Here is a 22,533-nt window from a genome sequence, read left to right on the forward strand (position 1 = left end):
TGATTTTCCAACTGAATTGAATCCTAGCAAATAGCTAATCACCTCTTAATGGGTTCGGGGTTGTCGGAATGGCTCTGTAATACAGTTCAATGTGTATATTAATAGTCAGAATGAATGGGGGATAATCTCTCTCTGATAGCCAAACAGTGAAAGTAGAGAAAGTGAGATGCCCACGCAGTCCAGGGACTAAAGGGTTTCATTCTCAGAGTCTGCTTACAGCCCAGGACAAGCAATAGGCAAAGACTAGGCCAGTTTTGCCCATCAACACAGAGATATGTGTGTGTGTGTGTGTGTGTGTGTGTGTGTGTGTGTGTGTGTGTGTGTGTGTGTGTGTGTGTGTGTTTGTAGTTGTGTGTAGGTGTGTGTTTCGTGCTCTGCCTGTGGCCATCCTTCATGGTGTGTGGCAATGATGCTGAGTGCGATGTAGGTTTAATTCACTGTAAATTCTCCTAATTATATCCTCTAAATAGAGAACAGTATTTTCAATTAGTGCAGCAATGGGCTACGCTAATAACTCTAGTGAAGTCTAATTAATCTGCTACATAACACACTTCCTGATGGGTGTGAGACTGCGAGTCGCTGTGTAGTGTGCAAGGCCATGTATGGTGTACATGCGTGTGTATATCTGCACATAAGCAGACAGGTACATTATGTGCGTATATGTTTATTTGTGTGTATGTGTATGAGTGGTACAGCGTGTGTCTATCTGCATGTCTGTATCAGCACCTCTGTGTGTTTGTGTATGTTTATGTGTCTGTGTCAGTATGTACGCATGTAGTTGTGTGAGTCTGTGTATATTTGTGTATGGCTGAATGTCATGGAGGGGCTGTGTGTGTCTATGTTTGTGTGTGTGTTTATGTGTCTGTGTCACTGTGTGTGTCTATGTGTGTATGTGCCACTATGTATATCTGTGCATGTGTCTGTATGTCTGTGATTGTGTGTATATCTGTGCATGTCTGTGTGTATATGCATATATGTGTCTGTCATTGTACATGTGTCTATGTGTGTATATATCTGTGCATGCATCTGTGTGTTCGTCTGTGATTTGTGTGTATATGTGTGTGTGTGTGTACGTATATGTGTGTATGTATATCTGTGCATGTGCCTGTGTGTGCATCTGTGATTATGTGTGCATGTCTGTATGTGTGTATATATGTAATTGTGTGTATATCTGCATGTGTATGTGCGTCTGTGATTGTGTGTGCATATCTGTGCCTGTGTGCGCATGTGTCTGTGATAGTGCGTCTATGTGTGTATATATGTGTGTATGTGATTGTCTGTTTTTCTGTGCATGTGCCTGTGTGTGTATATCTATGTATGTGTGTGTGAGTCTGTGAGTATATCTGTGAGTGGAGAGATAATGGGAACCGCAGATGCAGGAGAATCCAAGATAACAAAGTGTGAAACTGGATGAACACAGCAGGCCAAGCAGCATCTCAGGAGCACAAAAGCTGACGTTTCGGGCCTAGACCCTTCATCAGAGAGGAGGATGGGGAGAGGGAACTGGAATAAATAGGGAGAGAGGGGGAGGCGGACCAAAGATGGATGGAGGAGAAGGTAGATGGGGAGGGGATAGGTCAGTCTGGGGAGGACGGACAGGTCAAGGAGGCGGATGAGGTTAGTAGGTGGGAAATGGAGGTGCGGCTTGAGGTGGGAGGAGGGGATAGGTGAGAGGAAGAACAGGTTGGGGAGGCGGGGACGAGCTGGGCTGGTTTTGGGATGGAGTGGGGGGAGGGGACGGGCTGGGCTGGTTTTGGGATGCAGTGGGGAAAGGGGAGATTTAGAAGCTGTGGGTGTCTGTGCGCGTGGGGCATTGTGAGTGTATGTATTTGTGCATGTTTCTGTGTGATTGTGTGCATACGGGTTTCAATCATAGATTTCACAGAATCACTGCAATTGGAAACAGGCCCTTTGGCCCAATAAATCCACACCGAACCTCAGAGCATGCCACCCAGACCCGTCCCCCTGTAACCCACTTAAACTACACGTCCCTAGGCACTATGGGACAATTCAGCACGGCCAACCCACTCTAACCTGCACATCCCTGGGCACTATGGGACAATTTAGCACGGCCAATCCACCCTAACCTGCACATCCCTGGGCACTATGGGACAATTTAGCACGGCCAATCCACCCTAACCCGCACATCCCTGGACACTATGGAACAATTTAGCACGGCCAATCCACCCTAACCTGCACATCCCTGGGCACTATGGGACAATTTAGCACGGCCAATCCACCCTAACCCGCACATCCCTGGACACTATGGAACAATTTAGCACGGCCAATCCACCCTAACCCGCACATCCCTGGACACTATGGAACAATTTAGCATGGCCAATCCACCCTAACCCGCACATCTTTTGACTGTGGGAGGAAACTGGAGCACCCGGAGGAAACCCATGCAGACACAGGGAGAATGTGCCAACTACACACAGACAGTCGCCCGAGGGTGGGATCGAACGCGGGTCCCTGGCGCTGTGAGGCAGCAGTGCTAACCACTAAGCCACCATGATTTTTTTTAAGACACTGTGGAATATGTAAAGCGAATGGAGCAATTGCAGTGGGAGTCACACAGACAGGTTAATGACAGGGAGCAGTAGATGGGGCATACCTGGGAGTTTAAATAAAAATGGCGACACCCAGGTGTCATTTCCCTAATTGGGACAGAACACCATTCATCTGGCAGTGTAATGCCAGCCTGGGAGGGAGTTACAGGGATAGTAATCCCAGTCTAGGAGGCATCTATAGGTTGAATAACCCCAGTCTGGTAGGGTGTTACAGGCAGAGTAACTCCAGTCTGGGAGGGCGTTACAGGCAGAATCCAAAAACCTGTCTACCATGGCCTTAAAGGGATCAAACAGCCCTGTCTCCATCACCTCACAGGGAAGAGAATTCTACAGACTCCGACCCTCTGACTGAGAAGAAAACGATTCACCTCATTTCCCTCTTCAACGGAAGGCTTCCCAGTGTAACTCCCCCACCCTGCACCCCCTCCCAGGACTGAGATCTTGTTTCTGCCATGTTGGTGGTGGGGGGGAAACGCATCCTCTCAGCACCCACCCATTCAGTCCTAGAACGTAGAACAGTACAGCACAGTACAGGCCCTTCAGCCCATGATGTTGCGCCGAACTTTTACCCTAATCCTAAGGTCTATCTCACCTCCACCCCTATCTTATACTATCATCCATATGCCTATCTAATAGCAGCTTAAATGCCCCTAATGAGGCCGACTCCACTGCCCTCTCCGGCAATGCATTCCACGCCCCGACCACTCTCTGAGTAAAGAACCTATCTCTGACGTCTCCCCTATATCTACCTCCTTTCACTTTAAAACTATGCCCCTCGTAATAGCTATCTCCACCCGAGGAAATAGTCTCTGGCTGTCCACTCTAACTATACCTCTGATCATTTTGTACACCTCTATCAAGTCACCTCTCATCCTTCATCGTTCTAAAGTGAAAAGCCCTAGCTCTCTCAACCTTTCCTCGTAAAACCTTCCTTCCATTCCAGGCACTATCCTGGTAAATCTCCTCTGTACCTTTTCCATCACTTCCACATCTTTCCAGTAATGAGGCGACCAGAACTGGACACAATGCTCCAGATGTGGCTGAAGCAGGGTTTTGTATAGCTGGAGCATAACTCTTGAACTCAATCCCTCTTAATGAAAGCTAACGCATCATACGCCTTCTTAAAAACTCTCTCCACCTGGTCCTCTCCAATAAGACCATCTCCCCCTCCCCCACCACCCCTGCAGTGAATACAGTCCCAGCCTGCACACTCGCTTTTCAATATGGCAGCCCAGGAAGCACTCACTCTGAACAGCTTCCATTGTAACCACTTTCTTTTCCCAGCCAGGAGATCGAAACTGCAGGTGATACTCTACATACAGCCTCACTGAGACTGTAGCCAAAGGTCCTGACCTTTCTGTTCGATTCCATAAGAGCAGAAGTAGGCCATTCAGCCCACTGAACCTGCTGTGTTGTTCAATGGCTGGCCTGGCCATCCTCAACCTCACATTCCTGCCCATTCCCCATAACCTTGGCTGATTAAAAATCAGAATATTCCCATTCAGCCCTCTGCAGTAAAAAGGTTCACAGATTCTCTAAGCCTCTGACAGAAGAAATTCCTCCCCGCATCTGTCATCAATGGGCCATCCCATTGAATGATGGTGCCCACTGGTGCCAGACTTGCCCACAAGGGGAAATACCCCTCAGCTCCATCTGCAAATCGGAAGGGATCTTGGTTAATATTGACAGTTTGAATCCTCACTCCAGCCCTCCCCCCGAGGGTGCTGAAGGATCCCAGAGATGTGTGCAGCATCTCCTGTAACAGCTTACGATGATGTGGGCCTCAAACACAGTCGAATGTCATTCGCTCTCAAAACAGAACATTAATGGCCCATTGCATGAGGAGGCTGAAGGGAGGGAATTCCAGGTGCACTGTGGAGAACTCAACAAATCACTAGTGTGTCCCAAGTCAACAGGTACAGCTTTTCACACACAGCGCCACGCCAAACGTAACCTGATAGACGTAACGTAATCTTCCCAGCATCTCCTGGGATTGACTTCATTTACTGCAGTGTGCTTGGGTTCACACACACTCCCATACACACCCACACACACACACACACACACACACACACACACACACACACACACACACTCCCACACACACACACACTCCCACATACACACACACTCCCACACACACACACACACACTCCCACACACACACACACTCCCACACACACACACACACACACACACACACACACTCCCACACACACACACACACTCCCACACACACACTCCCACACACACCCAGACACACTCACACAAACTCATACAAAACACTCAGACACGGACACAAAAACACACACACACATACACACACACCCACATGCACACTCCCACACACACACACAAAAAACACAAACATACACAAACACAAACAAAGCACACACAAACAAAACACACATACACGCACATAAAGCACTCAGACACACAAAATATACACACACACAAGACACATACACACAGGCGCAAGATGCACAGACACACATGCACAAAACAAATAAACACACACAGACATACACTCTCACACAGAACACACAGACAGACACACACACACAGTCTCTCTCACACACACAGACTCTCTCTCACACACACACACACACACACACACACAGTCTCTCTCACACACACAGACTCTCTCTCTCACACACACACACACACACTCACAGACTCTCTCTCACACACACACATACACACACACACACACTCCCACACACACACTCCCACACACACACTCACACAAACTCATACAAAACACTCAGACACGAACACAAAAACACACACACACACACACACAGACTCTCTCTCTCTCACTCACACACACACACACACACACACACACACACACACACACACACACACACACACACACACACACTCACACAGGTCTCTCTCACCAACACACACACACACACACACAAGTCTCTCTCACCAACACACACACACAAAACACACACATACACAAACAAAACACACATACACGCACATAAAGCACTCAGACACACAAACAAAATATACACACACACACACACACACACACACACACACACACACACACAAGACACATACACACAGGCGCAAGATGCACAGACACACACGCACAAAACAAATAAACACACACAAAGACACACAGACATACATTCTCACACAGAGCACACAGACACACACACAGACACAAGAGACACATGATAACACAGGTTGCACTACATAGTTATCGTGCACACATACAATTACATAAAAACACACACAGTCAAAATATACACACACAGAAACATATACAGGCATACCTCCACGTGCACAGACACACACATTCACTTACACATATACACACATGGAAAATACACACACACATAAAACACACACAGACAGACACACAGACACAGATACATTCTTTTGCAACATGTTCCAGTATAATATTCCAAACTTGGCTGCAGAAGGAAACACAACAGCCAGGTGAACAAAATCTCAGACAAAGAGTTTTGAAGGAGCATTTTAAAGGAGGGGAGATAGTGGGAAAATGAGCCAGAGACAGTGACAGAGAGGGAGAGCTGCAGGATGAGATGAGGTAGAAAGAGGAAGGTATGGCAGGAGATTGTTTTCTGGCAATGAGGAAGACACAGCTTCAGGACTGTGAGTGCTTCAGTGGGGAACTTGCAGGGGACGATGTTGCCATATACCTGTTGCCCTTGTCCTTCTAGATGGAAGTCATTGTTGGTTTTGAGGGTAGTGTCTATGAATCTTCAGTGAATTTCTGCAGTGCATCTTGTAGATGGTACACACTGCTACTACTGAGTGTCGGTGGGTGGAGGGAGTGGGATGTTTGTGAATGTGGTGCCAATCTAACAGGGGCTGCTTTATCCTGGATGGAGTCGAGCTTCTTGAGTGTTGTTGGAGCTGCCCCCATCCAGGGGCAAGTGAGGGGTATTCCCTCACACTCCTGACTTGTGCCTTCAAGTATAAACAGTGCAGCGCTTCCTAACCACTGACCCTCCAACAGTGCGGCGCTCCCTCAGCACTGACCCTCCAACAATGCCCACTCCCTCAGCATTGACTCTCCGACAGTGCGGTGCTCCCTCAGCACTGACCCTCCAATAGTGCGGTGCTCCCTCAGCACTGACTCTCCGACAGTGCCCACTCCTTCACAACTGACCCTCCGACAGTGCGGCACTCCCTCAGCACTGACCCTCCGACAGTGCCCACTCCCTCAGCACTGACCCTCCGACAGTGCCCGCTCCCTCAGCACTGACCCTCCAACAGCACCCACTCCCTCAGCACTGACTCTCTGACAGTGCCCACTCCCTCAGCACTGACCCTCCGACAGCGCCCGCTCCCTCAGCACTGACCCTCCAACAGCACCCACTCCCTCAGCACTGACTCTCCGACAATGCCCACTTCCTCAGCACTGACTCTCCAACAGTGTGGTGCTCCCTCAGCACTGACTCTCCGACAGTGCCCACTCCTTCACAACTGACCCTCCGACAGTGCGGCACTCCCTCAGCACTGACCCTCCGACAATGCCCACTCCCTCAGCACTGACTCTCCAACAGTGTGGTGCTCCCTCAGCACTGACTCTCCGACAGTGCCCCACTCCCTCAGCACTGACTCTCCGACAGTGCGGTGCTCCCTCAGCACTGACCCTCCAACAGTGCGGTGCTCCCTCAGCACTGACTCTCCGACAGTGCCCACTCCTTCACAACTGACCCTCCAACAGTGCAGCACTCCCTCAGCACTGACCCTCCGACAGTGCCCACTCCCTCAGCACTGACCCTCCAATAGCACCCACTCCCTCAGCACTGACTCTCCGACAGTGCGGCGCTCCCTCAGCACTGACCCTCTGACAGTGCGGCGCTCCCTCAGCACTGACCCTCCAACAGTGCGGTGCTCCCTCAGCACTGACTCTCTGACAGTGCCCACTCCTTCACAACTGACCCTCCGACAGTGCGGCACTCCCTCAGCACTGACCCTCCAACAGTGCCCACTCCCTCAGCACTGACCCTCCGACAGTGCCCGCTCCCTCAGCACTGACCCTCCAACAGTGCGGTGCTCCCTCAGCACTGACTCTCTGACAGTGCCCACTCCTTCACAACTGACCCTCCGACAGTGCGGCACTCCCTCAGCACTGACCCTCCAACAGTGCCCACTCCCTCAGCACTGACCCTCCGACAGTGCCCGCTCCCTCAGCACTGACCCTCCGACAGCACCCACTCCCTCAGCACTGACCCTCCGACAGTGCCTGCTCCCTCAGCGCTGAACCTCCGACTGTGCGGCGCTCCCTCAGCACTGACTCTACGACAGTGTTTGTGTGAGTGTTTGTGTAAATATATGGGTATATGTGTGTGTTTTTGAGTGTAATTGTGTGTGTGGATCTGTGTGAGTGTAAGAGTGTGTGACTGTGTGTGTGCGTAGGTGTGTATATGGGTGATTATGCATGAGTCTGACTGTGTGTGTGCATTGTGTGTGTGTGCGTGTGTGTGAGTATGAGTATGGATGTGGGTGTGAGCATATATATATCAGAGTGTGCGAGAGTGCGTGTGTCCATGCATGTGAGAAAGAGTGCATGTGTGTGAGAGACACAGTATGTGTATGTGTTTGTTTTAGTAAGCGAGTGTGATCACGTTTGTATCTGTATGCATCAGAGAATGAGTGTGTATTTGTGTCAATACATGAGTATATGTGTGTGTTTTTGAGTATCATTGAATGTGTGAATGTGTGTGTGTGTACGAATGATTGTGTGACTATGAAGTTGTGCGAGTCTGTTATGAGGGTGTTGTGTGTGCAGGTCTGACTGTGTGAATGTGAGTATGAGTGTGACTATGTGTGTATGAGTGAGTGTGAGTGTGGTATGACTAAGTGTGTGTGCAAGTGTGTGACACCGTTAATGCTCCTGCTGGGGCAGGTCCACCCAGGCCTGAGTGGGAGAGCGGTCAGGAAGTGGGCCAAGGGCCCAGACAGTCAGGCTTTAGGTTGAGGTAACAAGGTGTAGAGCTGGATGAACACAGCAGGCCAAGCAGCATCAGAGGAGCAGGAAAGCTGACGTTTCGGGCCTACACCTATTTCTGAAGAAGGGTCTAGGCCCGAAACGTCAGCTTTCCTGCTCCTCTGATGCTGCTTGTCTTGCTGTGTTCATCCAGCTCTACACTGTGCTATCTCAGATTCTCCAGTATCTGCAGTTCCTACTATCTCTGAAAGGCTTTATGTTGACCCTGTTTCTTTTTTCGCAGCTACTGCCAGGCCTGCTGAGCTCTCCAGCATTTTCGGTGTTAGAATTCCTGCAACCTTTTATCCTTGCTTGCTATGTTTTCAGCCGTTTTCCCTCAGGACCAATGGCTAAAAACGGCCCAAGGCACTTCACAGGTGCGATAGTCAACTGGCACTGAGTCAGGTGAGGACAGGTGACTAAAAGATTGGTGAAAGATGGAGACAGGTCCTCCTTTGACATTCACTCTCTGCATTGCTGACCCTCAGTAGCAGCAGTGTGCACTATCTACAAGATGCACGGCAGAAATTCACCAAAGATCCTCAGACAGCACCTTCCAAACACACAACCACTTCCACCTAGAAGGACAAGGGCAGCTGCTGCATGGGAACACCACCCCCTGCAGGATGGGCTGGGAATTGTAGTCTCTTGAATGCTGGAGGCTGAGGGGGGGACCTTATAGAGGTTTATAAAACCATGAGGGGCAGGGATAGGGTGAATAGACAAGGTCTTTCCCCAGGGTAGGGGAATCCAAAACTAGAGGGGCATGGGTTTAAGGTGAGAGATTTAAAGGGGACCTGAGGGGCAACTTTTTCACACAGAGGGTGTTGCGTGTGCGGAATGAGCTGCCAGAGGAAGTGATGGAGGCTGGTACAGTTACAAAGGAAGGGTTTAGAAGGATATGGGCCAAACGTGGGTACGTGGGACTGGTTTAGTCTGGTCAGCATGGCTAAGTTGGTTCGAAGGGCCTGTTTCCTTGCTGTATGACTCTATGAGCCGCTCACCATCCTGAGTTAGAAATATATTGGCCATTCCTTCAGTATTGCCGGGTCAAAATCCTGGAATTCCGTCCCTGTGTGTGTCGCTGTGGATCAGGAGGTTAGGGAAAGGAGGGAGGTAGACAGAGGGATGGGGAGGTGTTACCCAGCAGCTGAAGGGAGGGCAGGTGTGTAAAAGCTCTGGGAGAACAGCACAGTACCTTGCTGCGGAACGGCTCTGGGAAGCCTCCATGTGGAATGCCGATGTATCCCTGCAGGAACTCCACCAGCGACTGGGGAAAGGAGAGCTCATCAGCGTCCTGCTCCACATCCTCCCGTGTCAGGTTGTTCTGCACCATGAACTGTGCCAGGTCGCCAACGATTTTCGACGAGGGCGTCACCTACCGACAGACCGAGGAGAGGTGGGGTGAGAGGGTGGAGGACCCTGACCAACATCGGTACCATCGTCCCCTCGTTGCCAGACTGTCCGAGATGGGCAGCACTGGGGCTGTTTGCATCTCTTTGTGACTCCCTTCTCACAATCGGGCGGGGGGTGGTGGGGGAATCCATGCCCCCAGCTGGAAGGTGTAGGGGGAAGCTGACCCTGTAGTCAAGAAGTGTTGGGCCGATCTGGCAGCCCTCCCCTTCCCTTGCCCACTACAGGTGAGGGAGATCAACGGGATTGGCTCCTTGAGGTTCTATAGGCTGTATTCCCAGAGGCTTCGTCACCGTAAGATACAGGAGCAGAATTAGGCCATTCAGCCCATCAATTCTGCTCCACCATTTGATCGTGGCCGTTATGTTTCTCCTGCCATCTACCCCCAATCCTTAACTCCCTGGCTAATCAGGAACCCCTCTATCTCTGTCTTAAATACACTCATGTCTTGGCCTCCACAGTTCTCTGCAGCAATATGTTCCACAGATGCACCCCACCTCTGGCTGAAGAAATTTCTTCTCATCTCAATTGCAAAAGGTCTTCCCTTCACTCTGAGGCTGTGCCCTCAGGTCCTCCAACTCATAGAAACACCTTTTCCACATCCACTCTATCCAGGTCTCTCTGTATTCTGTAAGTTTCAATCTGATCCTCCCCCGACCCACCATCCTGCTAAACCCCATCGATACAGACCCAGAGACCTCAACCGCTCCTCACATGACAAGCCCTTCATCCTCAGGGTCACTCTTGTAAACCTCCTCTGGACCTCCCTCCGAGGCCAGCACGTCCTTCCTGAGATAGGGGGCCCAAAACTGCTCACAGTATTCTGAACCAATAGAACCTGCATCACACGGCCCTCTTGGAAACCTCCTTCCCACGGCCAGCCAGAAAACAGACGGACACGACATTCCCTGATTGCACAAGCCTTGGGGTCACTCAAGTGGCTTGTTTCCCATTCACCTCCACAACTGCACCCACCCCCTCCTTTTTCCCACCATCCCCCACCACCCCGAGATCTTTGTGAGAATTACTGGAGAAGGGGACCTCATCAAGAGCGACAAATTTCAAAGGGGAACAACAATTTCTACCGCAGGAGGACCTTAGAAAAGGGGAGGGGAGGAAAGAATAGTTTTGTCCATTGTCAAATCACAGCAGATTCCCCGAGTGATGAGCCTCTGTTCCATCTTGCGCCTGTAAATTGGTGTTCCCTTTGCAATTCGATACTTTTGCAAGTCTCTCTCCCGTCTTTCTGTGTGCAATGCCCACGCTCTGCACCACCCGCATTCAGTAAACGCGGCTAACGCCCATTCAGAGAAGCAATCGCTCGAACCGAAGCCTCCCTGGCATTCGCACCCTCCCCCTACACCCACCTCCCTGTGTCCATATCCCTGGGGAAATTAATCTTCAATCCCCGGAGGAACCAGGGCAGGCCCATTGGGTGGGTGGGAAGGGGAGCGAAGGTGGCGGGGGCTGGCTTCTGTTGCGACATATTACCACCAACCCCAACAACCCCGAGCTCTGGAAGGGTGGTCTCACCTTTATGAGGTCTCCGAGGAGTTTGTTGGCCTCAGTGTAGGCCTTCTTGACTGCCTTGAATTTGTTGCCCAGGCCCATGCTGTGGGCCTGGAAGTGCAGGTTGGTGTACTGACCCCCGGGAATCTCGTTCTCGTACACGTCGGCATTTCCCGACTTCATGGTGGCCGTACAGTCGAATGGGGCATACAGCTGGCGTGTCATCTCCCAGTACTCGTTGTAATCATAGACATTCTGAAGCTCGATACCTTGGTGTAGGCGGGGGGTTGTAAATGAAAGATGGATGTTAATGAGGCTACAATGACCAGGCAAACACAACTCCTTTGCCAGGTTGGGGTGGGGTGGGGAAGTCATGGGGTAGCATTCACCAGCGTGGAGGAGGGCAACAACCAAGACTGGAAGAGGTTGGGTTTACCGCTCGGGGCAGAAGGAAGGTGGTGAGTGGGTGCGACCAGAACCTGCCCCTTGAAAGGGGTAAATTGTAACTGGATACCCAAAGGAAGTGGAGGACAAACAGGGGACCTTGCTCCTCTGAAGCACTGGCACTGGCCGAATGGCCTACTCCTATCGCACGGAATTCCTGGACCTGGGGGACAGAGGCAGGCTTTTCCCCTACGTGGGCCCGGGGACATCGGGAGTGGGCTTTGGGAGAGCGGTGCTGCGTCTTACGATGGAACTGGCCAGCAGAATCCGCTACCAGAAAGCACACCTGATCGCCATCAAATTCAGAACTGCACAGCTCTTGTCGCTGTTGCTGGGGGTCAAGGGAAATATTGAATAACCGTGGGAGCGGAGTCTTTCTTTAGCGCACCCACGGCCTCTGAACAGAGCAATGCCACGGGAGGGCTGCTAATACACATTTTATGGGACAGAGCCACTTATATCACTCCACAACTGGAGTGGGATATGGGGAGTGAGTGGATTGATGGTAAAATCAAGAATGATTGCTAATTCAAAGGCACGGGTGAACAGTTTAGGGCCATGAGTTCAAATCCCATCAGGGAGATGGGATGTCTTCTTAAGGTAAACTTTACAGAGACATTGTGACACAGCTCTGTGGCTAAGTTAGAACTTAACCCTGAGCACTTTGGCTCGCAGGAAGGGACATGACCAATTCATCATAGAAGCCCTACTCAAATCATTTGGAAATCTGGAATGGAAGGTTGCTCTCAGTTAAACCCGAAGATGTGACAGCAATTGGAGGTGAATCAACCCATTAAGTCTGCTCGGCCATTCAACCAGATCATTTCCAACACCACTGTTCCTGCTTTAGGCTGTTTAGTGCCACACGTACAGTACTGAGGGAGCACCACACTGTCGGAGGGTCAGTGCTGAGGGAGCGCCACGCTGTCGGAGGGTCAGTGCTGAGGGAGCGCCACGCTGTCGGAGGGTCAGTGCTGAGAGAATGCCACACTGTCGGAGGGTCAGTGCTGAGAGAACGCCATGCTGTTGGAGGGTCAGTGCTGACGGAGCGCCACAGTGTCGGTCAGTGCTGAGGGAGCGCCGCGCTGTCGGAGGGTCAGTGCTGAGGGAACGCCGCACTGTTGGAGGGTCAGTGCTGAGGGAGCGCCGTGCTGTCAGAGGGTCAGTGCTGAGGGAGCGCCACGCTGTCGGAGGGTCAGTGCTGAGGGAGCGCCACGCTGTCGGAAGGTCAGTGCTGAGAGAATGCCACACTGTCGGAGGGTCAGTGCTGAGAGAACGCCATGCTGTTGGAGGGTCAGTGCTGACGGAGCGCCACAGTGTCGGTCAGTGCTGAGGGAGCGCCGCGCTGTCGGAGGGTCAGTGCTGAGGGAACGCCACACTGTTGGAGGGTCAGTGCTGAGGGAGCGCCGTGCTGTCAGAGGGTCAGTGCTGAGGGAGTGGGCACTGTCGGAGGGTCAGTTATGAGGGAACGGGCACTGTTGGAGGGTCAGTGTTGAGGAAACGGGCACTGTCGGATGGTCAGTGTTGAGGGAGCGCCACGCTGTCGGAGGGTCAGTGCTGAGGGAGCGCAACGCTGTCGGAGGGTCAGTGCTGAGAGAATGCCACACTGTCGGAGGGTCAGTGCTGAGAGAACGCCATGCTGTTGGAGGGTCAGTGCTGACGGAGCGCCACAGTGTCGGTCAGTGCTGAGGGAGCGCCGCGCTGTCGGAGGGTCAGTGCTGAGGGAACGCCACACTGTTGGAGGGTCAGTGCTGAGGGAGCGCCGTGCTGTCAGAGGGTCAGTGCTGAGGGAGTGGGCACTGTCGGAGGGTCAGTGTTGAGGGAACGGGCACTGTTGGAGGGTCAGTGTTAAGGAAACGGGCACTGTCGGATGGTCAGTGTTGAGGGGGTGCCGCACTGTCGGAGGGTCAGTGCTGAGGAAGCACTGCGCTGTCAGAGGGTCAGTGCTGAGGGAGTGGGCACTGTCGGAGGGTCAGTGTTGAGGGAACGGGCACTGTCGGATGGTCAGTGTTGAGGGAGCGCCACACTGTCAGAGGGTCAGTACTGAAGGAGTGGGCACTGTGGGAGGTCAGTACTGTGGGAGTGGGCACTGTCGGACGGTCAGTGCTGTGGGAGTGGGCACTGTCGGATAGTCAGTACTGAAGGAGTGGGCACTGTGGGAGGTCAGTACTGTGGGAGTGGGCACTGTCGGACGGTCAGTGCTGTGGGAGTGGGCACTGTCGGAGGGTCAGTTATGAGGGAACGGGCACTGTTGGAGGGTCAGTGTTGAGGAAACGGGCACTGTCGGATGGTCAGTGTTGAGGGAGCGCCACGCTGTCGGAGGGTCAGTGCTGAGGGAGCGCAACGCTGTCGGAGGGTCAGTGCTGAGAGAATGCCACACTGTCGGAGGGTCAGTGCTGAGAGAACGCCATGCTGTTGGAGGGTCAGTGCTGACGGAGCGCCACAGTGTCGGTCAGTGCTGAGGGAGCGCCGCGCTGTCGGAGGGTCAGTGCTGAGGGAACGCCACACTGTTGGAGGGTCAGTGCTGAGGGAGCGCCGTGCTGTCAGAGGGTCAGTGCTGAGGGAGTGGGCACTGTCGGAGGGTCAGTGTTGAGGGAACGGGCACTGTTGGAGGGTCAGTGTTGAGGAAACGGGCACTGTCGGATGGTCAGTGTTGAGGGGGTGCCGCACTGTCGGAGGGTCAGTGCTGAGGAAGCACTGCGCTGTCAGAGGGTCAGTGCTGAGGGAGTGGGCACTGTCGGAGGGTCAGTGTTGAGGGAACGGGCACTGTCGGATGGTCAGTGTTGAGGGAGCGCCACACTGTCAGAGGGTCAGTACTGAAGGAGTGGGCACTGTGGGAGGTCAGTACTGTGGGAGTGGGCACTGTCGGACGGTCAGTGCTGTGGGAGTGGGCACTGTCGGATGGTCAGTACTGAAGGAGTGGGCACTGTGGGAGGTCAGTACTGTGGGAGTGGGCACTGTCGGACGGTCAGTGCTGTGGGAGTGGGCACTGTCGGATGGTCAGTACTGAAGGAGTGGGCACTGTCAGAGGATCAGTGCTGAGGGAGCGGGCACTATCGGAGGGTCAGTGCTGAGGGAGTGCCGCACTGTCGGAGGGTCAGTGCTGGGGGAGCGGGCGCTGTCGGAGGGTCAGTGCTGAGGGAGAGGGCGCTGTCGGAGGGTCAGTGCTGTGGGAGCGGGCACTGTCGGAGGGTCAGTGCTGAGGGAGTGCTCCACTGTCGCAGGGTCAGTGCTGAGGGAGTGGGCGCTGTCGGAGGGTCAGTGCTGAGGGAGCGGGCGCTGTCGGAGGGTCAGTGCTGAGGGAGCGGGCGCTGTCGGAGGGTCAGTGCTGAGAGAATGCCATGCTGTTGGAGGGTCAGTGCTGACGGAGCGCCACAGTGTCGGTCAGTGCTGAGGGAGCGCCGCGCTGTCGGAGGGTCAGTGCTGAGGGAACGCCACACTGTTGGAGGGTCAGTGCTGAGGGAGCGCCGTGCTGTCAGAGGGTCAGTGCTGAGGGAGTGGGCACTGTCGGAGGGTCAGTGTTGAGGGAACGGGCACTGTTGGAGGGTCAGTGTTGAGGAAACGGGCACTGTCGGATGGTCAGTGTTGAGGGGGTGCCACACTGTCAGAGGGTCAGTACTGAAGGAGTGGGCACTGTGGGAGGTCAGTACTGTGGGAGTGGGCACTGTCGGACGGTCAGTGCTGTGGGAGTGGGCACTGTCGGATGGTCAGTACTGAAGGAGTGGGCACTGTCAGAGGATCAGTGCTGAGGGAGCGGGCACTATCGGAGGGTCAGTGCTGAGGGAGCGCCGCACTGTCAGAGGGTCAGTGCTGAGGGAGTGGGCACTGTCGGAGGGACAGTGCTGAGGGAGTGGGCACTGTCGGAGGGTCAGTGCTGAGGGAGTGCCGCACTGTCGGAGGGTCAGTGCTGAGGGAGAGGGCGCTGTCGGAGGGTCAGTGCTGTGGGAGCGGGCACTGTCGGAGGGTCAGTGCTGAGGGAGGGGGCACTGTCGGAGGGTCAGTGCTGAGGGAACGGGCACTGTCGGAGTGTCAGTGCTGAGGGAGTGGGCACTGTCGGAGGGTCAGTGCTGAGGGAGTGGGCTCTGTCGGAGGGTCAGTACTGAGGGAGTGGGCACTGTCAGAGGGTCAGTGTTGAGGGAGTGCCGCACTGTCGGAGGGTCAGTGCTGAGGGAGCGGGCACTGTCGGAGTGTCAGTGCTGAGGGAGCGGGCACTGTCGGAGGGTCAGTACTGAGGGAGCGGGCGCTGTCGGAGGGTCAGTGCTGAGGGAACGGACGCTGTCGGTGGGTCAGTGCTGAGGGAGTGGGCACTGTGGGAGGGTCAGTGCTGAGGGAGCGGGCACTGTCGGAGGGTCAGTGCTGAGGGAGTGCCCCACTGTCGCAGGGTCAGTGCTGAGGGAGTGGGCGCTGTCGGAGGGTCAGTGCTGAGGGAGCGGGCACTGTCGGAGGGTCAGTGCTGAGGGAGTGGGTGCTGTCGGAGGGTCAGTGCTGAGGGAGCGGGTGCTGTCGGAGGGTCAGTGCTGAGGGAGAGGGCGCTATCGGAGGGTCAGTGCTGACGGAGCGGGCACTGGTGGAGGGTCAGTGCTGAGGGAGCGGGCACTGTCGGAGGGTCAGTGCTGAGGGAGTGCCGCGCTGTCGGAGGGTCAGTGCTGAGGGAGCGGGCGCTGTCGGAGGGTCAGTGCTGAGGGAGCGGGCCCTGGGGGAGGGTTAGTGCTGAGGGAGAGCCGCACTGTCGGAGGGTCAGTGCTGAGGGAGCGGGCACTGTCGGAGGGTCAGTGCTGAGGGAGCGGGCGCTGTCGGAGGGTCAGTGCTGAGGCAGCGGGCGCTGTCGGAGGGTCTGTGCTGAGGGCCAGGCGCTGTCGGAGGGTCAGTGCTGAGGGAGAGGGCACTATCGGAGGGTCAGTGCTGAGAGAGCGGACACTGTCGGAGGGTCAGTGCTGAGGGAGCGGGCACTGTGGGAGGGTCAGTGCTGAGGGAGTGTCGCACTGTCGGAGGGCCAGTGCTGAGGGAGCGGGCACTGTCGGAGGGTCAGTGCTGAGGGAGCGGGCGCTGTCGGAGGGTCAGTGCTGAGGGAGCGGGCGCTGTCGGAGGGTCAGTGCTGAGCGAGCGGGCGCTGTCGGAGGGTCAGTGCTGAGCGAGCGGGCGCTGTCGGAGGGTCAGTGCTGAGGGAGCGGGCACTGTCGGAGGGTCAGTGCCTAGCGAGCGGGCACTGTCGGAGGGTCAGTGCTGAGGGAGCGGGCGCTGTCGGAGGGTCAGTGCTGAGGGAGAGGGCACTATCGGAGGGTCAGTGCTGAGAGAGCGGACACTGTCGGAGGGTCAGTGCTGAGGGAGCGGGCACTGTGGGAGGGTCAGTGCTGAGGGAGCGGGCACTGTCGGAGGGTCAGTACTGAGGGAGCGGGCACTGTCGGAGGGTCAGTGCTGAGGGAGCGGGCACTGTCGGAGGGTCAGTGCTGAGGGAGGGTGCACTGTCGGAGGGTCAGTGCTGAGGGAGGGTGCACTGTCGGAGGGTCAGTGCTGAGGGAGCGGGCACTGTCGGAGGGTCAGTGCTGAGGGAGGGTGCACTGTCGGAGGGTCAGTGCTGAGGGAGGGTGCACTGTCGGAGGGTCAGTGCTGAGGGAGCGCCGCACTGTCGGAGGGTCAGTGCTGAGGGAGCGGGCACTGTCGGAGGGTCAGATGATGGCCAGATGATTGTATTTGGATCGGGTGCAGGGTCAGTGATGACCATCTCTGTGATGTTTGTGTCTTCCTGCACAGCCTGGCCTCAGTTTCGAGCTGCAGATCTGAGTTAGAAGTTCATTTGCAGTTGACATAACACGAGTTTCCTAACACGACTGGAATAATAGCTACGAGATGTAGAAAGGACAGCAAGCTGATAGAATGAAGAGGTTTAACTGTCTGATTTGCAATGAAATATTGTTTATCTGATTGATGGCACCAAACTGCGGCTGATGGAGACGATAACAGATGAAATGTAGTGACACTCTCTTCTTTGACTCAGCGCTGTGTAGATGAGAATGACTCACATTCCTGCAATGCTACCCCACAGGCAATCAGTTCCCTTAGATATGAAGCAGGGAGAGAGACCATTCAGCCAACCCGCCTGCTTCACCACCACTGATACATTCCCTTGCCCATCAACCATCTACTTCTGGCATAAAAATATTTAATCAGACCTTCCAACCACTGTTTGCTGATGAACTAATCTCCATAACTGATGGGAGGGTACATTCCATCACCTTCTCTGTCGTCAATGGGTGGCAACGTACCTTTTACCGGTGTTCACTCACTGTCATCCCTCCCAAAGCACAGCACATCAAGTCACCAGGCTGATCCCAAAAGGGAACCACCGAGGGAGTGCCACACTGTCGGAAGGTCAGTGCTGAGGGAGCGCCGCACTGTCGGAGGGTCAGTACTGAGGGCGCGGGCACTGTTGGAGGGTCAGTACTGAGGAAGTGGGCACTGTCAGAGGGTCAGTGCTGAGGGAGTGGGCACTGTCGGAGGGTCAGTGCTGAGGAAGTGGGCACTGTCAGAGGGTCAGTGCTGAGGGAGCGCCGCACTGTTGGAGGGTCAGTGCTGAGGGAGGGTGCACTGTCGGAGGGTCAGTGCTGAGGAAGTGGGCACTGTCAGAGGGTCAGTGCTGAGGGAGCGCCGCACTGTTGGAGGGTCAGTGCTGAGGGAGGTGCACTGTCGGAGGGTCAGTGCTGAGGAAGTGGGCACTGTCAGAGGGTCAGTGCTGAGGGAATGGGCACTGTCGGAGGGTCAGTGCTGAGGGAGCGGGCACTGTCGGAGGGTCAGTGCTGAGGGAGCGGACACTGTCAGAGGGTCAGTGCTGAGGGAGGATGCACTGTTGGAGGGTCAGTGCTGAGGGAGGGGGCACTGTTGGAGGGTCAGTGCTGAGGGAGCGCCGCACTGTTGGAGGGTCAGTGCTGAGGGAGTGTGCACTGTCGGAGGGTCAGTGCTGAGGGAGGGTGCACTGTCGGAGGGTCAGTGCTGAGGAAGTGGGCACTGTCGGAGGGTCAGTGCTGAGGGAGTGGGCACTGTCGGAGGGTCAGTGCTGAGGGAGGGTGCACTGTCGGAGGGTCAGTGCTGAGGAAGTGGGCACTGTCAGAGGGTCAGTGCTGAGGGAGCGCCGCACTGTTGGAGGGTCAGTGCTGAGGAAGTGGGCACTGTCAGAGGGTCAGTGCTGAGGGAATGGGCACTGTCAGAGGGTCAGTGCTGAGGGAGCGCCGCTCTGTCGGAGGGTCAGTGCTGAGGGAGCGCCGCACTGTTGGAGGGTCAGTGCTGAGGGAGGGTGCACTGTCGGAGGGTCAGTGCTGAGGAAGTGGGCACTGTCAGAGGGTCAGTGCTGAGGGAGCGCCGCACTGTTGGAGGGTCAGTGCTGAGGGAGGTGCACTGTCGGAGGGTCAGTGCTGAGGAAGTGGGCACTGTCAGAGGGTCAGTGCTGAGGGAATGGGCACTGTCGGAGGGTCAGTGCTGAGGGAGCGGGCACTGTCGGAGTGTCAGTGCTGAGGGAGCGGGCACTGTCAGAGGGTCAGTGCTGAGGGAATGGGCACTGTCGGAGGGTCAGTGCTGAGGGAGGGTGCACTGTCGGAGGGTCAGTGCTGAGGAAGTGGGCACTGTCAGAGGGTCAGTGCTGAGGGAGGGTGCACTGTTGGAGGGTCAGTGCTGAGGGAGGGTGCACTGTTGGAGGGTCAGTGCTGAGGAAGTGGGCACTGTTGGAGGATCAGTGCCGAGGAAGTGGGCACTGTCGGAGGGTCAGTGCTGAGGGAGCGGACACTGTCAGAGGGTCAGTGCTGAGGGAGGGTGCACTGTTGGAGGGTCAGTGCTGAGGGAGGGGGCACTGTTGGAGGGTCAGTGCTGAGGGAGTGGGCACTGTCGGAGGGTCAGTGCTGAGGGAGTGGGCACTGTCGGAGGGTCAGTGCTGGGGGAGGGTGCACTGTCGGAGGGTCAGTGCTAGGGAGCGGGCACTGTCGGAGGGTCAGTGCTGAGGAAGCGGGCACTGTCGGAGGGTCAGTGCTGAAGGAGCGGGCACTGTCGGAGGGTCAGTGCTGAGGGAGGGTGCACTGTTGGAGGGTCAGTGCTGAGGGAGTGGGCACTGTCGGAGGGTCAGAATTAGGTCACGTCTGCTCCATGTGAGTGTATACTATGCACCCAGTTTTCAGTCTTTGCCCATTGCCACATCCTTGTATCCATGTCTCCCCTGTCCATTTATTCAGCATCTCCCATAAATACATTGACTCGATTTACCTGTATCCCTCCCGGTGGGAAGCTGGTTTTGGATTCCCACCATCCTCTGGGACAGGAACCTTCCCTGCAGTTTGCAGCCAGGTCTGAAAAGGGACTGTGTGATTGCTATGAAGCTTGGGTGGGGGCGATGGCTACAGAACGCCCCCCATGCTCCCTCAGCAGTGGGAACATCAGCAGAGGGACTGACGTAGGAAATCCACCAGGAGCTTGTAGGGAACAGGACAAAGGGAATAGAAACACCTCCCCAACCATTCGCACCAAAACACCCACAATGCATACATACACACACACACACACACACACCCCATTCACACCTAACACACCAACAACGCACACACACACATACCTGCCCTCCCATTCATACCGATGATGCCCACAAACAAACACACACCTCCCCACCCATTCATACCCAACACACCCACAAAACATACACACCCACACACCTGAACTCCTATTCACACCTAACACACCTCCCCTCCCATTCACACCTAACACACACACAATGCACACATGCACACCTGCCATCTCATTCACATCGAACATACCCAAAACGCACACCTCCCTTCCCATTCACACCTAACACACCCACAATGCACATACCAACACACCCATTTACACCTAACACACTTACAAAACACACATAAACCTCCCATTTCATTCACACCTAACACACCAGCAATGCGCGCACACACACCTCCCCTCCCATTCACACCTAACACGCACACAACGCAAACACACCTCTCACCCGTTCATACCTGACACACACGCACCTCCCCACCCATTCACACTTAACACATACACAATGCACACACACACAATGCACACTCATACAATGCCCACACACACACACACTTCCCCTCCCATTCACACCGAACACACACACACACGCACTCCACCAGCCATTCACAACTAACACACCGACAATGCACACACACACCTCCCATTTCATTCACACCTAACACACCAGCAATGCGCACACACACCTCCCCTCCCATTCACACCTAACACGCACACAACGCAAACACACCTCCCCACCCCCTTTACACAACTCGGGAGCAGTGGACCAAATGGCTTTGTCATTTGTTTGGACACCCACTACCCCTGCCTCTACATCCGCGCCCCCCCACCCCAATGATGTCTCCACCCACATGCCAATCCCAGGATACCTCTGCACCCCAACAAACCCCTCACACACCTCCCTACCCCTTACACACCTCCCCTCTCACACACCTCCCTACCCCTTACACACCTCTCCTCTCACACACCTCCCTACTCCTTACACACCTCCACCCACACACACCTCCCTACCCCTCACACACCTCCCCTCTCACACACATCCCTACCCCTTACACACCTCCCCTCTCACACACCTCCCTACCCCTTACACACCTCCCCTCTCACACACCTCCCTACCCCTTACACACCTCCCCCCTCACACACCTTCCCACCCCTTACACACATCCCCTCACACACCTCCCTACCCCTTACACACCTCCCCTCTCACACACCTCCCTACCCCTTACACACCTCCCCTCTCACACACCTCCCTACCCTTTACACACCTCCCCCCTCACACACCTTCCTACCCCTTACACACCTCCCCCCTCACACACCTCCCTACCCCTTACACACCTCCCCCCTCCTTACACACCTCCCCCCTCACACACCTCGCTACCCCTTACACACCTTCCCTCTCACACACCTCCCTACACCTTACACACCTCTCCCCTCACACACCTCCCTACCCCTTACACACCTCCCCCCTCACACACCTCCCTACCCCTTACACACATCCCCTCTCACACACCTCCCTACCCCTTACACACCTCCCCCCTCACACACCTCCCTACCCCTTACACACATCCCCTCTCACACACCTCCCCACCCCTTAAACATCTCCCCCTTCACACAAACCCCACCCCTCACATACCTCCCTACCCCTCACACACCTCCCCACACCTCACACACCTCCCCCCTCACACGCCTCCCCACCCCTCACACACCTCCCCACCCCTCACACACCTCCCCACCCCTCACACACCTCCCCACCCCTTACACATCTCCCCCCTCACACAACCCCCACCCCTCACATACCTCCCTACCCCTCACACATCCCCCCACCCCTCACATACCTCCCTACCCCTCACACACCTCCCCACCCCTCACACACCTCCCTACCCCTTACACACCTCCCTCCTCACACAACACCCCACCCCTCCCACACCTCTGCACTGCTCATACACATCCCCACCCCTGACACACATCCCCCCTTCCATACCTCCCCTCCCCTCAGACACCTCCCCATCCCTCACGTACCTCCCTACCCCTGACTCACTTCCCCCCTTCCATACCTCCCCACCCCTTATACTC

The 22,533-nt window shown here is 55.1% G+C and overlaps 1 protein-coding gene across 17 annotated transcripts in view; it reads right to left on the reverse strand.

The window, feature by feature from the left end:
- Positions 1 to 22,533, reverse strand: part of LOC125449241 (pyruvate carboxylase, mitochondrial-like) — a 765,853-nt gene that overhangs the window by 24,023 nt on the left and 719,297 nt on the right. For all 17 annotated transcript variants that reach the window (XM_059641558.1, XM_059641556.1, XM_059641559.1 and 14 more), the window contains 2 exons: positions 11,500 to 11,744; positions 9,752 to 9,931 (listed from right to left, as the gene is read on the reverse strand). In XM_059641558.1, coding sequence (XP_059497541.1) covers positions 9,752 to 9,931; positions 11,500 to 11,744 — 425 coding nt within the window. The remainder of the gene's footprint in view (positions 1 to 9,751; positions 9,932 to 11,499; positions 11,745 to 22,533) is intronic.

The sequence above is a fragment of the Stegostoma tigrinum genome, chromosome 42, assembly GCF_030684315.1.
Source record: "Stegostoma tigrinum isolate sSteTig4 chromosome 42, sSteTig4.hap1, whole genome shotgun sequence".
Lineage (NCBI taxonomy): Eukaryota > Metazoa > Chordata > Chondrichthyes > Orectolobiformes > Stegostomatidae > Stegostoma > Stegostoma tigrinum.